The sequence below is a fragment of the Nerophis ophidion genome, unplaced genomic scaffold (assembly GCF_033978795.1).
Source record: "Nerophis ophidion isolate RoL-2023_Sa unplaced genomic scaffold, RoL_Noph_v1.0 HiC_scaffold_30, whole genome shotgun sequence".
Lineage (NCBI taxonomy): Eukaryota > Metazoa > Chordata > Actinopteri > Syngnathiformes > Syngnathidae > Nerophis > Nerophis ophidion.
Window position 1 is genome coordinate 1,540,663 of NW_026906952.1, and position 14,068 is coordinate 1,554,730.

General features: G+C 39.0%; 1 protein-coding gene across 1 annotated transcript; it reads right to left on the reverse strand.

Moving 5' to 3' along the window:
- Nucleotides 1-214: 214 nt before the first annotated feature.
- LOC133546499 (gastrula zinc finger protein XlCGF57.1-like) lies at nucleotides 215-12,506 on the reverse strand. The gene is made up of 4 exons (XM_061892272.1): nucleotides 12,493-12,506; nucleotides 7,910-7,945; nucleotides 7,532-7,644; nucleotides 215-2,528 (listed from the first exon to the last, which is right to left on the reverse strand). Exons 1-4 carry the CDS (start codon nucleotides 12,504-12,506, stop codon nucleotides 955-957), a joined length of 1,737 nt encoding a protein of 578 aa, XP_061748256.1. The 3' UTR covers nucleotides 215-954.
- Between the last annotated feature and the right edge of the window lie 1,562 nt (nucleotides 12,507-14,068).

Below are 14,068 nucleotides of genomic sequence, written 5' to 3' on the forward strand. Positions count from 1 at the left end.
CGGAATTAACCACTTGAAATTATTTTTACGATGTTCTTTTGCAATTGAAGACAACACTTGTTCATTTTTGTGATAGGAAAACAAAATAAACAGTTTATTTTATGAATGTATGCAAAGTGGGATGATGTACAATATTGGCTTTTGCCTGACACTCCAAACTTTGACTGATATTGATGTTTTGGGGATGTTAAAATAAAACAAAAAACCTAAAAAATATTTAAAACACAATACTTGATTTATTTAATATATCCACAAATGTAAAAACTTAGCCATCCTTCCACAAATAAATCTGCCATTTTCTCTCACTTTTATACTGCATAAAGGTCTGGGGACATACATATATAACAATCACAACACAATCATCATAATACAGAGTAAAAAATACAATGAATAAAATAGATTAAAGAGACCCAACAGATGATTCAAAAAGTCACACATTTTAAAATTGTATTGTTTAAACGATGTATAAAGTAAATAATAATATGCTTCCTGAAGTGGTCAAGAAGATGTTTCAGATGTGAACCAGTACATATGTATATCATATAAAGGTGATAATCTATGGGGTTATTAACAATTACAAATACAAATATGTAATACTTTCATATTTCATATGAATAAGTCTAAAATTATATGTTGAATATACAGAATACATATATAGATATATATACACACACACACATAAATGTTTATTGCATGTAAAATATTTCCCGTACTGTTTACTCCCACCTTTTTACTTAAATTGTTCTGTCCATTTTTTAATAAAAGTACACAATATTGCATATTAATGTATGTGCTCGACTGAAAAAAGCACTAATATAAAATATCTAATCTATAAATGTAGAATCATATAAAAAAGATTGTTAGACAAACAACAATGTCACACATGTTATATGTGCTGATGTTGTTAGAAAGTCAAAATGAAAGTCTGGACAGTTTATTTCAAATCCTGCAGTTTCATTTGCTGCTGCTGTTCTCACCAGCACACTTGTGTTTCTTACACTGGTACTTAGAAGACAATCTTTCACCACACACACTGCAACTCAACACTTTCTCTCCTGGGTGTCTTCTCATGTGTCTTACAAGGGTTGATCGGTCACCAAAGCTTCTGTTGCAGATTGAACAGGAATGTGATTTTTCACCAGTGTGTGTTCTCATGTGTCTTTTCATATTCTGACTTGCAGTAAAACCTTTACCACAGGTTGAACAAGAAACAGGTTTTTCACCAGTGTGTCTTCTCATGTGTACTTTCACATCGTGACTTTGTGTAAAACCTTTACCACAGGTTGAACAGGAAAAAGGTTTTTCACCAGTGTGTCTTCTCATGTGTCTTTTCAAATTCTGACTTTCTATAAAACTTTTACCACAAATTGAACAGGGAAAAGGTTTTTCACCAGCGTGTGTTCTCGTGTGTACTTTCAAATTGCGACTTTCTCTAAAACTTTTACCACAAATTGAACAGGAAAAAGGTTTTTCACCAGTGTGTGTTCTTGTGTGTCTTTTCAAACATTGACTGCTAGTAAAACCTTTACCACAGATTGAACAGACAAAAGGTTTTTCACCAGTGTGTCTTCTCATGTGTACTTTCAAACTCTGACTTTCTGTAAAACCTTTACCACAGATTAAACAGGAAAAATGTTTTTCACCAGTGTGTGTTCTCATGTGTATTTTCAAATGGATACTTTGTGTAAAACCTTTACTACAGAGTGAACAAGAAAAAGGTTTTTCCCCAGTGTGTGTTCTCATGTGTCTTTTCAAATGGATACTTTGTGTAAAACCTTTACTACAGAGTGAACAAGAAAAAGGTTTTTCTCCAGTGTGTGTTCTCATGTGTCTTTTCAGAAGACTATAGTATTTAAAGGTTTTGTGACAGTGAGAACATGTGAAGTGAATGTTGTCAGTGTGACATGTCTTATCATCTTTAGAGTCTTCATCATCAGTGTCAGGAGAGTGTGACGTTGTGTCCTCACTATCTGATAGTGGAGCTAAGAGCTTGTCTGCTTGTGATCCTCCACAGTGGTCTCCATCAGCTTCTGTTGTCATGTGTTGTGTTGAGCTGCTGCTTGGAGGCTCCCCCCCTCCCCTCTCCTCACTTTCACCTTTCACCTCATCATCTTCACTCTTCACAGGGACACCAGTCACTGGGAACTCCTCCAACCATTTAGGCTGACTGATGCCCTCTTCCTCCTCTTCCTCTTTAATGTGTGGCGGCTCTTGGTCCTCTTCTTCCTCTTTCCTTTTAATGTGAGGGGTCAGCTGGTTCTTTTGCCCCTTAAAGTAAGGGGTCAGTAGGTCCTCCTCTTCCTTTTTGATGTGTAAGATGAGTGGGTCCTCTGCTTGCCCTTTAATGTGAAGGGTCAGTTTAACATTATGGGTCTGTGGCGTCTCGTCTTCCTCTTTAATGTGGGTGGGCTTTGACTCCTCTCCTCCTTCTTTGATGTGTTGGGAATGTGGTACCTTTTCTTCCTCGTGTATGTGGGGGGACTGTGGTTCATCCTCCTGCTCATGAGGAAGATGTTCTTCATCGATGTCTGCGGGACAGGAGAAAACAAACATTCTTCAGAAAAGTCCAGCTTTGCTCAGTCACATGAGACATTGTCCTGCACCAACATATGATCTCACAATCTCATCAGTTTCCCCTCACAGCAGTCAGGGTACTTCCAGCTGACACATAAAAAGACCTTCAGGGGAATGCCTTCCCAGGCCAACGTTCAATCCACCTTATTCATATAAAAACATCCTAAAAGTCATTCCTGCAATCCTTAATGGTAGACGCCATACATGAAAGTGTGCTGTTCTCCCTCTGAATAAGTCATACACACACAGGAAATAATGTACCACATGCCAGCTTCCACACAGTAGTACTAGTGATGAGCTCCCCCTGCTGGTGAACAATATTTACTGTGAGTTTCACATTCATCTTTAGAGACATGTCTGTCATAAAAGAAGCATGAGCACAGTCAACATGTTGGCCAAGAAAGATGACATCTGTTTTACTTTCATTTAGATAGTGTCACCACAGTTAAACTGGGAAGAAGTAATCAGATTACTGACTACACCTTCAAAAGATAACTTGTTTACATTATTAATAATGGATTATATTAATTTACTGCATTTCTAGACACTCAAATTGTGTTAAGAGTGAGAACTGAGAAGGCATCATTCTTGCAGTCCACACATTCAATGAAAATCAGTTCACGGGTATATAGTATGCGCCTGCCTAGAATTATTGCCGGGTCAAACTTGTTTCGCAAACTATTTAGCGCGTTCTTAGGATTACCGCCGGCTCAGGATTAACGCCGAGTCAAACTCGCTTCGCCAAATAATTAGCATATGCCTAGAATTTCCGCCGGGTCAAACTCGTCACGTCACGAGTGACACTTCACCTGTCATCATTTTCAAAATGGAGGAGACTGATTTCAATAATTTGAAATCGCATAAAGGGAAGACGATTAAGAGCTATTCAATAGGATTTAAGGTCCAAGCTATTGAATATGCTAAAAAGAACAGTAAGCAGCTATGTTTTATTAATATACCGTAGCTGCGTGTGTCAAATATGAGTCATTAAATGACTCTCGCCTCCTGGTGGTAGAGGGCGCTAGTGATCCTTCTTGCGACTACTCGGCTGCAGAAGAAGTGACAACAAGCAGCAAGAGTGAGCAGCGTGTGTTTATTTTTTCCTCTCGCTTGCACTTTTAACATGGAGGATTACATATCTAAAATAAAACAGTTTTCTAAACTGGACTTTCAATCGAAGCAGGAGGTAATAAAGGAAAATCTCCATCGAGACAGAGAAACTTTTAAAACTGAAGAAAGGAAGACTTCTATAAACAAGTTATCGATGCTTTTGATCAGAAGGAGCTGCGCATGGACTTCATTTATAAGTAAAGGTAAGACCATAATAACGTTTTTTTTATCAAATGTGATTTTCATGATGGCATCCTTACATCACACTCAAATTTTTAAGCGCAGGACTAGTTTCACCGCATGCCTTCTGTAAATGCCGGAGTGAGAAGAGGTTTTAAAATAATTAGCGCATGCTTGCCTTTACCGCATGCCTTTGGTAAACGACGGTGTGAGAAGAGGTTTTAAATTAATTATCACCCCGATGGAAATTCAAGGAAATACGGTACTTTATTTAATCCCCAAGGGGAAGTTAAAATTTTCAGCAATATGGTAAGCTACATTTAATAATAATAATAATAATAATAAGTAGATGAGGCAATTGTTCAAGGAATTGTGTGTGAATGCTCCAATGCTGAAATTGAACTGAAATGCTGACAGAATGTAGTATGAATGTAAGAATAGTTTGAATGTTGGAATGGCTTAAATGTTGAAGAGTTTAAATTTCCAGGAAAACCGGAATTTGGTTTGGAACTTGGGAAAGTGTTAGTTTGAATGTCCAGGATGAGTGGAATGTGTTGATGTTGGAATGGTTTGAATAGGTTGAAAAATGTGGGGATGGTGCAACATGGAAAAGTGTCACTCAGGTGGGTGTACGCATGTGTGGAAGGTACGTAGACACAGAAAACTCCCCCACAAGCATGTTTGTGTGATGGATAGAAATATTTCAAGTCAATGTCCAGAGGTATTAAAACATTAGTCAATCAATCAAACAAACGGTCAATGAACTTTGCAGTCATGGATACACTGTGTGTTTATTTTCTCCGGCTGCGGCTCTCAAACTGCATACAAAAGGTCTTCTTTTGTTCGTTTGGTCTGAAAGCGTAAAAAAGTGCTGCCTTGATACGGCACAAATAAAGCGGGTCTGGGGGCCCAAACGTTGCCATTCTTTTGTGAGTGTAGGCGTGTAGTCCTTATGTGACATCATCATGTCATGTTCATGAGGAAGCTGAGCTTGTTTCATACACGACTCCCCTCAGCCGTCTCCACTCCAACACACATGAGCAGCTAACTTGGCTAACATTAGCAGGTGACTTATGAGAAAATTCTTACAACTCTTCTTCTCTGACCTTCCCAAAGTAATAATCCAATCAATAATCACTTAACTCAACAAAAAAAGGCATATTATTTCAACAATCTGCGATGATATAACGACTTTCCAGGGTGTATGCCGCCTTCCGCCCGATTGTAGCTGAGATAGGCGCCAGCGCCCCTCGCGACCCCAAAAGGGAATAAGCGGTAGGAAATGGATGGATGGATTATTTCAACAATGACTTCCGGTGTCACAGAATTGGCTAATATAACAAAATCTGCTTTTCATTGCACAATATCAGGGAAATTGACATCAATGTAAGCGCAATGTTGTCATTCTTAGGAGAAGCAACATTTGTTCGGGAAAATAATGCCTTGCCGGTAAAGTCTATTCAGGTGTACTGGAGAGGAGCCTAAGCCAGATAGTCGAACCTCGGATTCAGGAGGAACAGTGTGGTTTTCGTCCTGGTCGTGGAACTGTGGACCAGCTCTATACTCTGGGCAGGGTCCTTGTGGGTACATGGGAGTTTGCCCAACCAGTCTACGTGTGTTTTGTGGGCTTGGAGAAGGCATTCGACCGTGTCCCCCGAGAAGTCCTGTGGGGAGTGCTCAGAGAGTATGGGGTATGGGACTGTCTGATTGTGGCGGTCCGCTCCCTGTATGATCAGTGTCAGAGCTTGGTCCGCATTGCCGGCAGTAAGTCGGACCCGTTTCTAGTGAGGGTTGGACTCCGCCAAGACTGCCCTTGGTTACCGATTCTGTTTTATGGATAGAATTTGTAGGCGCAGTCAGGGCGTTGAGGGGATCTGGTTTGGTGGCAGCAGGATTAGGTCTCTGCTTTTTGCAGATGATGTGGTCCTGATGGCTTCATCCGGCCAAGATCTTCAGCTCTCACTGGATCGGTTTGCAGCAGAGTGTGAAGCGACCGGAATGAGAGTCAGCACCTCCAAGTCCATGGTTCTCGTCCGGAAAAGGGTGGAGCGCCATCTCGGGGTTGGGGAGGAGATCTTTCCCCAAGTGGAGGAGTTCAAGTACCTAGGGGTCTTGTCCACGAGTGAGGGAAGAGTGGATCGTGAGATCGACAAGCGGATCGGTGCGGCGTCTTCAGTAATGCAGACGCTGTATCGATCAGTTGTGATGAAGAAGGAGCTGAGCCGGAAGGCAAAGCTCTCTTTATCGGTCGCTCAAAGGTCCATCCTTACTTATGGTCATGAGCTTTGGGTTATGACCGAAAGGACAAGATCTCGGGTACAAATTAGTTTCTTCCACCGAGTGGCGGGTCTCTCCCTTAGAGAAAGGGTGAGAAGCTCTGTCATCCAGGAGGAACTCAAAGTAAAGCCGCTGCTCCTCCACATGGAGAGGAGCCAGATGAGGTGGTTGGGGCATCTGGTCAGGATGCCACCCGAACGCCTCCCTCGGGAGGTGTTTAGGGCACGTCCGACCGGTAGGATGTCACGGAGAAGACCCAGGACACGTTGGGAAGACTATGTCTCCCGGCTGGCCCGGGAACGCCTCGGGATCCCCCGGGAGGAGTTGGATGAAGTGGCTGGGAAGAGGGAAGTCTGGGCTTCCCTGCTTAGGCTGCTGCCCCCAAGACCAGACCTCGGCTAAGCGGAAGAAGACAGATGGATGAAAAATGTGTTCTGGATCACTCATTCATCCTTTAAACACGCTGTCATTCAAAATAGCGACTAAACTACAAAGCTACAGATGGCAAGGAAAATCCATACACCCACAACACATCTCATCTGCTTGTGTTGTTGTGAACGACATCATCAATGTTGGAATAATGTACAAACAGGACAATAGTTGCAACTTTCACCTCCACACATCGTTCTGAGAACAGCAACACACTTCCCCCTTCACAATAACAGGTTTGACTGTGTTAACAAAATGAAGGTTTAAAAAAAAAAAAGCACCTTAAACAAGTATAATGAACGTATTGATGCATTTACACAATTATTATGCTTTGACCCAAAGTACGGGTCAAAATTGTCTAAAGATTTAATGCACAAATAAATGTGAGCGATTCTGCATTCAATTAACAAACTGGAAATAAAATAGCATTTGCCTTGGTGCCCTAAAATATGAACCCTCCTTTAAGGCAACACTTGTCTTGACCTTTGATAATTGTTCTACATCCTGCGAACGGGCTGATGCTGTGGTGAAAGTGAGAAAATAAGTAAATATCAGGAAATGCAAATTTTAGCAAAAATGGCTGACAAACTTTTTAAAACCTGGTTAGAGATTGTTTGTAGTAAACCCAGAGAGGCATGTGTGTGTTATAAAATGATGGTAGAGTTACCTTTATTATTTGGGTTTAGGGGGCCATGTCATGGAGCTCGTCCACAGCACATCTCTGACTTGTTCCACCACTGACAGTTTGTAGTACAAATGGACTGGGATATGTACCTCATCTTTAGTAGTTACATTCCACAGAACACAGACAACCACGTGGTTGCAAGACCACGTTGCAAGTAGCAGACGGAATGCATCATCCTCACAAGACAACACAACTTCTTATACACAATATATTAAGCATAGTGTTAATAATGAAATGTAAAGTTAGTAAAGATGTGAGAGTAAGAAGTCAACAAACCTGTTCTGTGTAACACAACTTGATGTTTCTTGAAAACAGCGTCCAGTAGTTGATGTTGTCGCTCCTTCTCCTCTTTTGTTGGACAAAGTTCCTCCTCATACTTTGCTATCCTTCTTTCGCACATTTTCACACAATCACAACACTTTACTCTCACACTTGATCTCTACTTAGCGATGTGTTGATAAATTCTGTGTCTTCTGTTAGCAGCTAACAAGCTAAGCTAACTAGCCAGCTAAGCTAACTAACAAGCAAAGATAGCACGAGAAGCGGCACAGTGCTTCTAGCGCATCGAGACCACTTTATCCTTAACTAAAAAATCAAAGATGTATTTTATACGACGTAAACATTATAAACTGGATAACAAATAATAAGACTGACTTATTAGCGTCCTGCACACTCCTTCCTCCTGTTCTGCTGTTTTCCGTTTACCCCGGAAGCTGGGAATGACGTCACAACCGAGTGGACGAAGAGGTAGCTCTATATAATATATTGCCTGCTGTCACTGTTACCATGCTTTTCTTTTACGTAATATTTATTTGAATAACAATGTGATATAAACGAGTGTCTTGTTTTTTAAAAATAAGTTCAAAGTATATCAAACAAAGCTTTAATGTTGGGGTTCAGTGGCGCCCCCGTGCGACATTCATTGCAATGACAAGAGTGAAAGTGCTACAAATTGTAGCGATATTACTGCCTGATTTATTTAAATTTACCCTTCCACGTGTTTTTATTATTGTTCAATTTTACTCCTGGATAATCCATTTTATACAAAACATAAATAAAACATTGAAATATCACAGAACGTGACGTCCAAGGAGCTCCTTTGTAAAAAGTACAGGAAGTGACGTAAATTCACGCATGCGTGGATCGATCGTGTCGTGAATTTATATACATTTTTAAAAAGTATGAAACATTTGCTCTCATAAACAAAAGTCTCTTTCTTAAAGTGAAATCCAAACCCTCAAATTGTGTTAATGATTTCAATTTATTCATTCAGTCTTGGAAGATTTGTACAAAATAGAAAAACACATTATTATATTGGAAAATATTAAGTCGTTTTAAAAAAGCGCATTTAAGCACAAGTTTATCATTTAATTATATACATTTTATTTTAATCTTATTGGAATGGTCTCTCATATTTACTTTTGCTTTCTTTAACGGGTATTGTTTGTAAGAGGATTGGATTTAATGTGATGTTTTTTATATTGCTGAGTAAAATATTGAAAAAACATTGACTCATATTGTATTGAAAGTACCTTAATGTGTCTAAACATTGTTTATGTATGTTTAATTGTTCAATAACAAAATAAAATAAATACTCAGAAGTAGAACTGGCTAGCAATTAAACTCTTATATTAACATAAATAATGTTTAAGTTTTATTACATGACATTATACAAATATGTATATTAAGTATAATTTGAATAGTTTGCAAGTAAACAAAATGCATTTGCCATACCTAATTGTATTATATCAATTATAACTCAACCGCACACATTACAACATGTATTCACACTTTGCTGTGTGAAAATACTTTACATAAACTTAAATTCAATTATAATAATCATTATAATGTAATAGGCTATATAACAATGTGTGTTCTGGATCTAAATTAATTCATGGAAAATAAAGAGTTAAACAATTAATATTTTTTTGTGAGGTGACATCTTTTTCACCTGGAAACTTAAATCCTTAAGTGTGCAAATAAAGTCTTACGTATTACTTGTATTACATTTGAATAGAACCTTATTGAGCATATTAACAAGATTATGTTAGAAACTGTGCCGAGTATGAAAAATGTCATTTTGAATTTGTGTACAGGATGTAGAATGACTATGATCTCGACCCAACATGGCTGACGGAAACCAAAATGTAGTAGGCCTAGTGGTTAGAGATTAGTTTTAACATTTAGCGCTCAGATTTAGATTCAGCTGTGATGAGGTAGCGACTTGTCCAGGGTGTACCCCGCCTTGGATGGATGGATGGATTTAAATTCAGATTTAAGATTTATGTTTAGATTTAACATGAAGCGCTCTCATTTAGATAGAGATGTACATTTAAAATTTAGATTTACATTTAGACTTAGATTGAAAATTTAGCACTAACATTTAGATAATTTAGTTTTAAGATCTAGGTTTAGATTTAAGATTTAGATTTAGTTTTAACATTTAACGCTCATGTTTACAAACCCCGTTTCCATATGAGTTGGGAAATGGTGTTAGATGTAAATATAAACAGAATACAATGATTTGCAAATCATTTTCCACCCATATTCAGTTGAATATGCTACAAAGACAACATATTTGATGTTCAAACCGATAAACTTTATTTTTTTGTAAATAATCATTAACTTTAGAATTTGATGCCAGCAACACATGACAAAGACGTTGGGAAAGGTGGCAATAAATACTGATAAAGTTGAAGAATGCTCATCACATTACTTTTTATTCATGTGTGTATGTAGAAGTGTCTGGTTGCATCAGCTCCGCTGCTTTAATATTCTTTCATGTCCTTTGTGTTCTTTGATGTTTGATGTTTCCCTCCACATGTAAGAGGGATGTGTACTATGTGTGCTATGGCTATGCGTTGTTTTTTCCCCCTTGGCCTCAGTCTGGACCCCCTCTCCAGAGGCCCAGGCTTAGACCCATTTATTTTATTTTATTTCATTTTATTTTATTTTAATCTTTAATTTTTTTCTCCCATTCCCCCCCCACTTTTTTATAAAGGGTGCCGGAAGTCGGCAGACCCATCAGTGATCCTGTTCTGTCTCCCTGTAATGTTTGTCTGATCTTGAATGGGATTGTGCTGAAAATTTTTTATTTTCCTGAAGGAACTCTCCTGAGGGGATAAATAAAGTACTATCTATCTATCTATCTATCTATCTATCTATCTATCTATCTATCTATCTATCTATCTATCTATCTATCTATCTATCTATCTATCTATCTATCTATCTATCTATCTATCTATCTATCTATCTATCTATCTATCTATCTATCTATCTATCTATCTATCTATCTATCTGTATGTCTGTCTGTCTGTCTCTCTGTCTATCAAACACTTATTTGGAACATCCCACAGGTGTGCAAGCTAATTGGGAACAGGTGGGTGCCATGATTGGGTATAAAAACAGCTTCCCAAAAAATGCTCAGTCTTTCACAAGAAAGGATGGGGCGAGGTACACCCCTTTCTCCACAACTGCGTGAGCAAATAGTCAAACAGTTTAAGAACAACATTTCTCAAAGTGCAATTGCAAGAAATTTAGGGATTTCAACATCTACGCTCCATAATATCATCAAAAGATTCAGAGAATCTGGAGAAATCACTCCACGTAAGCGGCATGGCCGGAAACCAACATTGAATGACCGTGACCTTCGATCCCTCAGACGGCACTGTATCAAAAACCGACATCAATCTCTAAAGGATATCACCACATGGGCTCAGGAACACTTCAGAAAACCACTGTCACTAAACACAGTTTGTCGCTACATCTGTAAGTGCAAGTTAAAGCTCTATTATGCAAAGCGAAAGCCATTTATCAACAACATCCAGAAATGCCACCGGCTTCTCTGGGCCTGAGATCATCTAAGATGGACTGATGCAGAGTGGAAAAGTGTTCTGTGGTGTGATAAGTCCACATTTCAAATTGTTTTCGGAAATATTCAACATCGTGTCATCCGGACCAAAAGGGAAGCGAACCATCCAGACTGTTATCGAAGCAAAGTTGAAAAGCCAGCATCTGTGAAGGTATGGGGGTGCATTAGTGCCCAAGACATGGGTAACTTACACATCTGTGAAGGCACCATTAATATTGAACGGTACATACAGGTTTCAGAACATATACTGCCATTTAAGCGCCGTCTTTTTCATGGACGCCCCTGCTTATTTCAGCAAGACAATACCAAGCCACATTCAGCACGTGTTACAACAGTGTGGCTACTCAGTGGCCTAGAGGTTAGAGTGTTCGCCCTGAGATCGGTAGGTCGTGAGTTCAAACCCCGGCCAAGTCATACCAAAGACTGTAAAAATGGGACCCGTTACCTCCCTGCTTGGCACTCAGCATTAAGGGTTGGAATTGGGGGTTAAATCACCAAAAAAGATTCCCGGGCGCGGCACCGCTGCTGCCCACTGCTGCCCACTGCTCTCCTCACCTCCCAGGGGGTGATCAAGAGTGATGGGTCAAATGCAGAGGACACATTTCACCACACCTAGTGTGTGTGTGACAGTCATTGGTACTTTAACTTTACTTTACTTTAGCAGTTATGTTAAAACCAGACATGGACTGTAGTTGAAATAAACATTGTTGAAACATATTGTTACATTCTACAATAATGTTGTGTACAAATAATCATGAAATGTACATTACATCATTGTTATCCTGTCATCACAAATGTTCTAAGTGTCATGGATTATCTACTAATAGGTTATATCAATTGACAGTTATTCGTTTACTAAACAGTACCAATTAACAGTTATATTACTCGGCAGATGATTTTAAATGACACAATTTTATTCTTTTTTTCAGTCCCCAAAACTCAACACTGGAGTGGAATCCGTGGAACATGATCATCATCAAAAAATATTGTTTTTCATGAGACACACAAATCATTGTAATGTATGCAATACCTGGAGATGGCAAGATGTTGAAAATCTTCAAAATCATCCTAAATGTTGAACTTTTACACAAACAGAATAAATATTACATGCATTAAAACTCAAACACTACACAAGTTAAACCTCTAAAATGATTTTTTTTATTCAGATTGTGTTTTCTATGATCTTATATAGTTACACAGCCAGCAAAACAGGTAGAATATGCACTATTGACTTCTTCTCAATAGCAAGCCACAGCTTATGGAGAGCACAGTGAACATTGATGGAAGGCATACACTCGACCTGAAGGAAACAAAACTGCCTTTCATTGCTGATAGGATTGTAGAACAATTGTTCCGCCTCAAGCACCTGTCGCCGCACATACGGAAGTGCGCCCCTTTGGAAAGGCTTTCCTTCAAATGATTCTAATTACAGCATATCATCGTTTTTACTTCTTTACTTCTTCTTATTTACTGTATTTTCTGTGGAACAAAAAAAAAATCATAACTTGAAAGTTTCCATTCTTCCAAAAGCAAAATAGTTCATTTAAGAAAAAAAAAACGGAATAGACCACTTAAAATATTTTTTAGGATGTTGTTTTGCAATTGAAGACAATACCTGTTCGTTCTGTGATAGGGAAACAAAATAAACAGTTTATTTTATGAATGTATGCAAAGTAAATGTTCACTATTGGATTTTGCCTTACACTCCGAAATTTGATTGATATTGATATTGTTTTTGGGATGTTAAAAAAAAACAACTGAAAAAGTAACAAATGTTTAAAACACAAAAATGGGATTTTAAAAAAAATCCAAAATGTAATTTCTAAAAACAAAACCATCCTTTCACAGACAATTTAGTCATTTTCTTTCACTTTCACATTGCATAAAGGTCTGGGGACATACATATAAAACAATCACAACACAATCATCATATTATATAGGGCGGCATAGCTCGGTTGGTAGAGTGGCCGTGTCAGCAACTTGAGGGTTGCAGGTTCGATTCCCGCCTGTGCCATCCTAGTTACTGCCGTTGTGTCCTTGGGCAAGACACTTTACCCACCTGCTCCCAGTGCCACCCACACTGGTTTAAATGTAACTTAGATATTGGGTGTCACTATGTAAAGCGCTTTGAGTCACTTGAGAAAAGCGCTATATAAATATAATTCACTTCACTTCATTACAAAAGAGAGTAAAAAAGATAATTAATAAAATAGATTATAGAGACCCAACAAATGATTCAAAGAGTCACACATTTTAAAATTGTATAAAAGACAACTGTTCAAATGATGTATAAAGTAAATAATAATATGCTTCCTGAAGTGGTCCAGAAGATGTTTCAGATGTGAACCAGTACATATGTATATCATATAAAGGTGATAATCTATGGGATCATTAACAATTAAAAATAAAAATATGCAACACTTCAATATTTTTTTCCCAAGATGGCGCTGCTGTAGTGGCTGCTGTTGGCAGGATCTCTGTGCTCTTGTGTCATCCTTTTGTGTTTCTCTCTTCTTTTCACGTGTTATTATATTTTTTTGCCTTTTGGTCCAGGACCCTTTGGGACTGTGTGACAAGGGGTGTCACTTTCGTGACCTTTGCGGTGCTTTTTTTGTGGACTTCTGGATCTGCCTCCCGGGAGCCTTTTGGCCATAGAGACCAGCTGCTGGGTCTCTGCCACACCGGAGTCTGTTTGGAGGGACTGGAGGAGATGTGGATGAAGAGACAGGACTGCGGAGCTAGCTCTGAGTGCCGGGACGGACAAGCTTTATAGTGTCTTGGCTGAATGAGCAGGTGTCGGACACCTCAGTCTCCTTGCACACATCCTCACTCATCCATGCGGACTGGACATTGGCCGAGAGTTGGTTGGCGGCTCTCTTGGTTGCTTTGTTGGGTCTGCTCCTGTCTCTGGCCATGCTCCCTTCACCCCAGCAGACGATGGC

Coding starts and splice junctions, on each gene's coding strand:
- LOC133546499 (XM_061892272.1), bottom strand. Junction 7,645..7,909: donor AGTGTGCAGGACGCTAATAA/GTCAGTCTTATT, acceptor AATGTGCGAAAG/AAGGATAGCAAAGTATGAGG. Junction 2,529..7,531: donor AGTTGTGTTACACAGAACAG/GTTTGTTGACTT, acceptor CCTGTCCCGCAG/ACATCGATGAAGAACATCTT.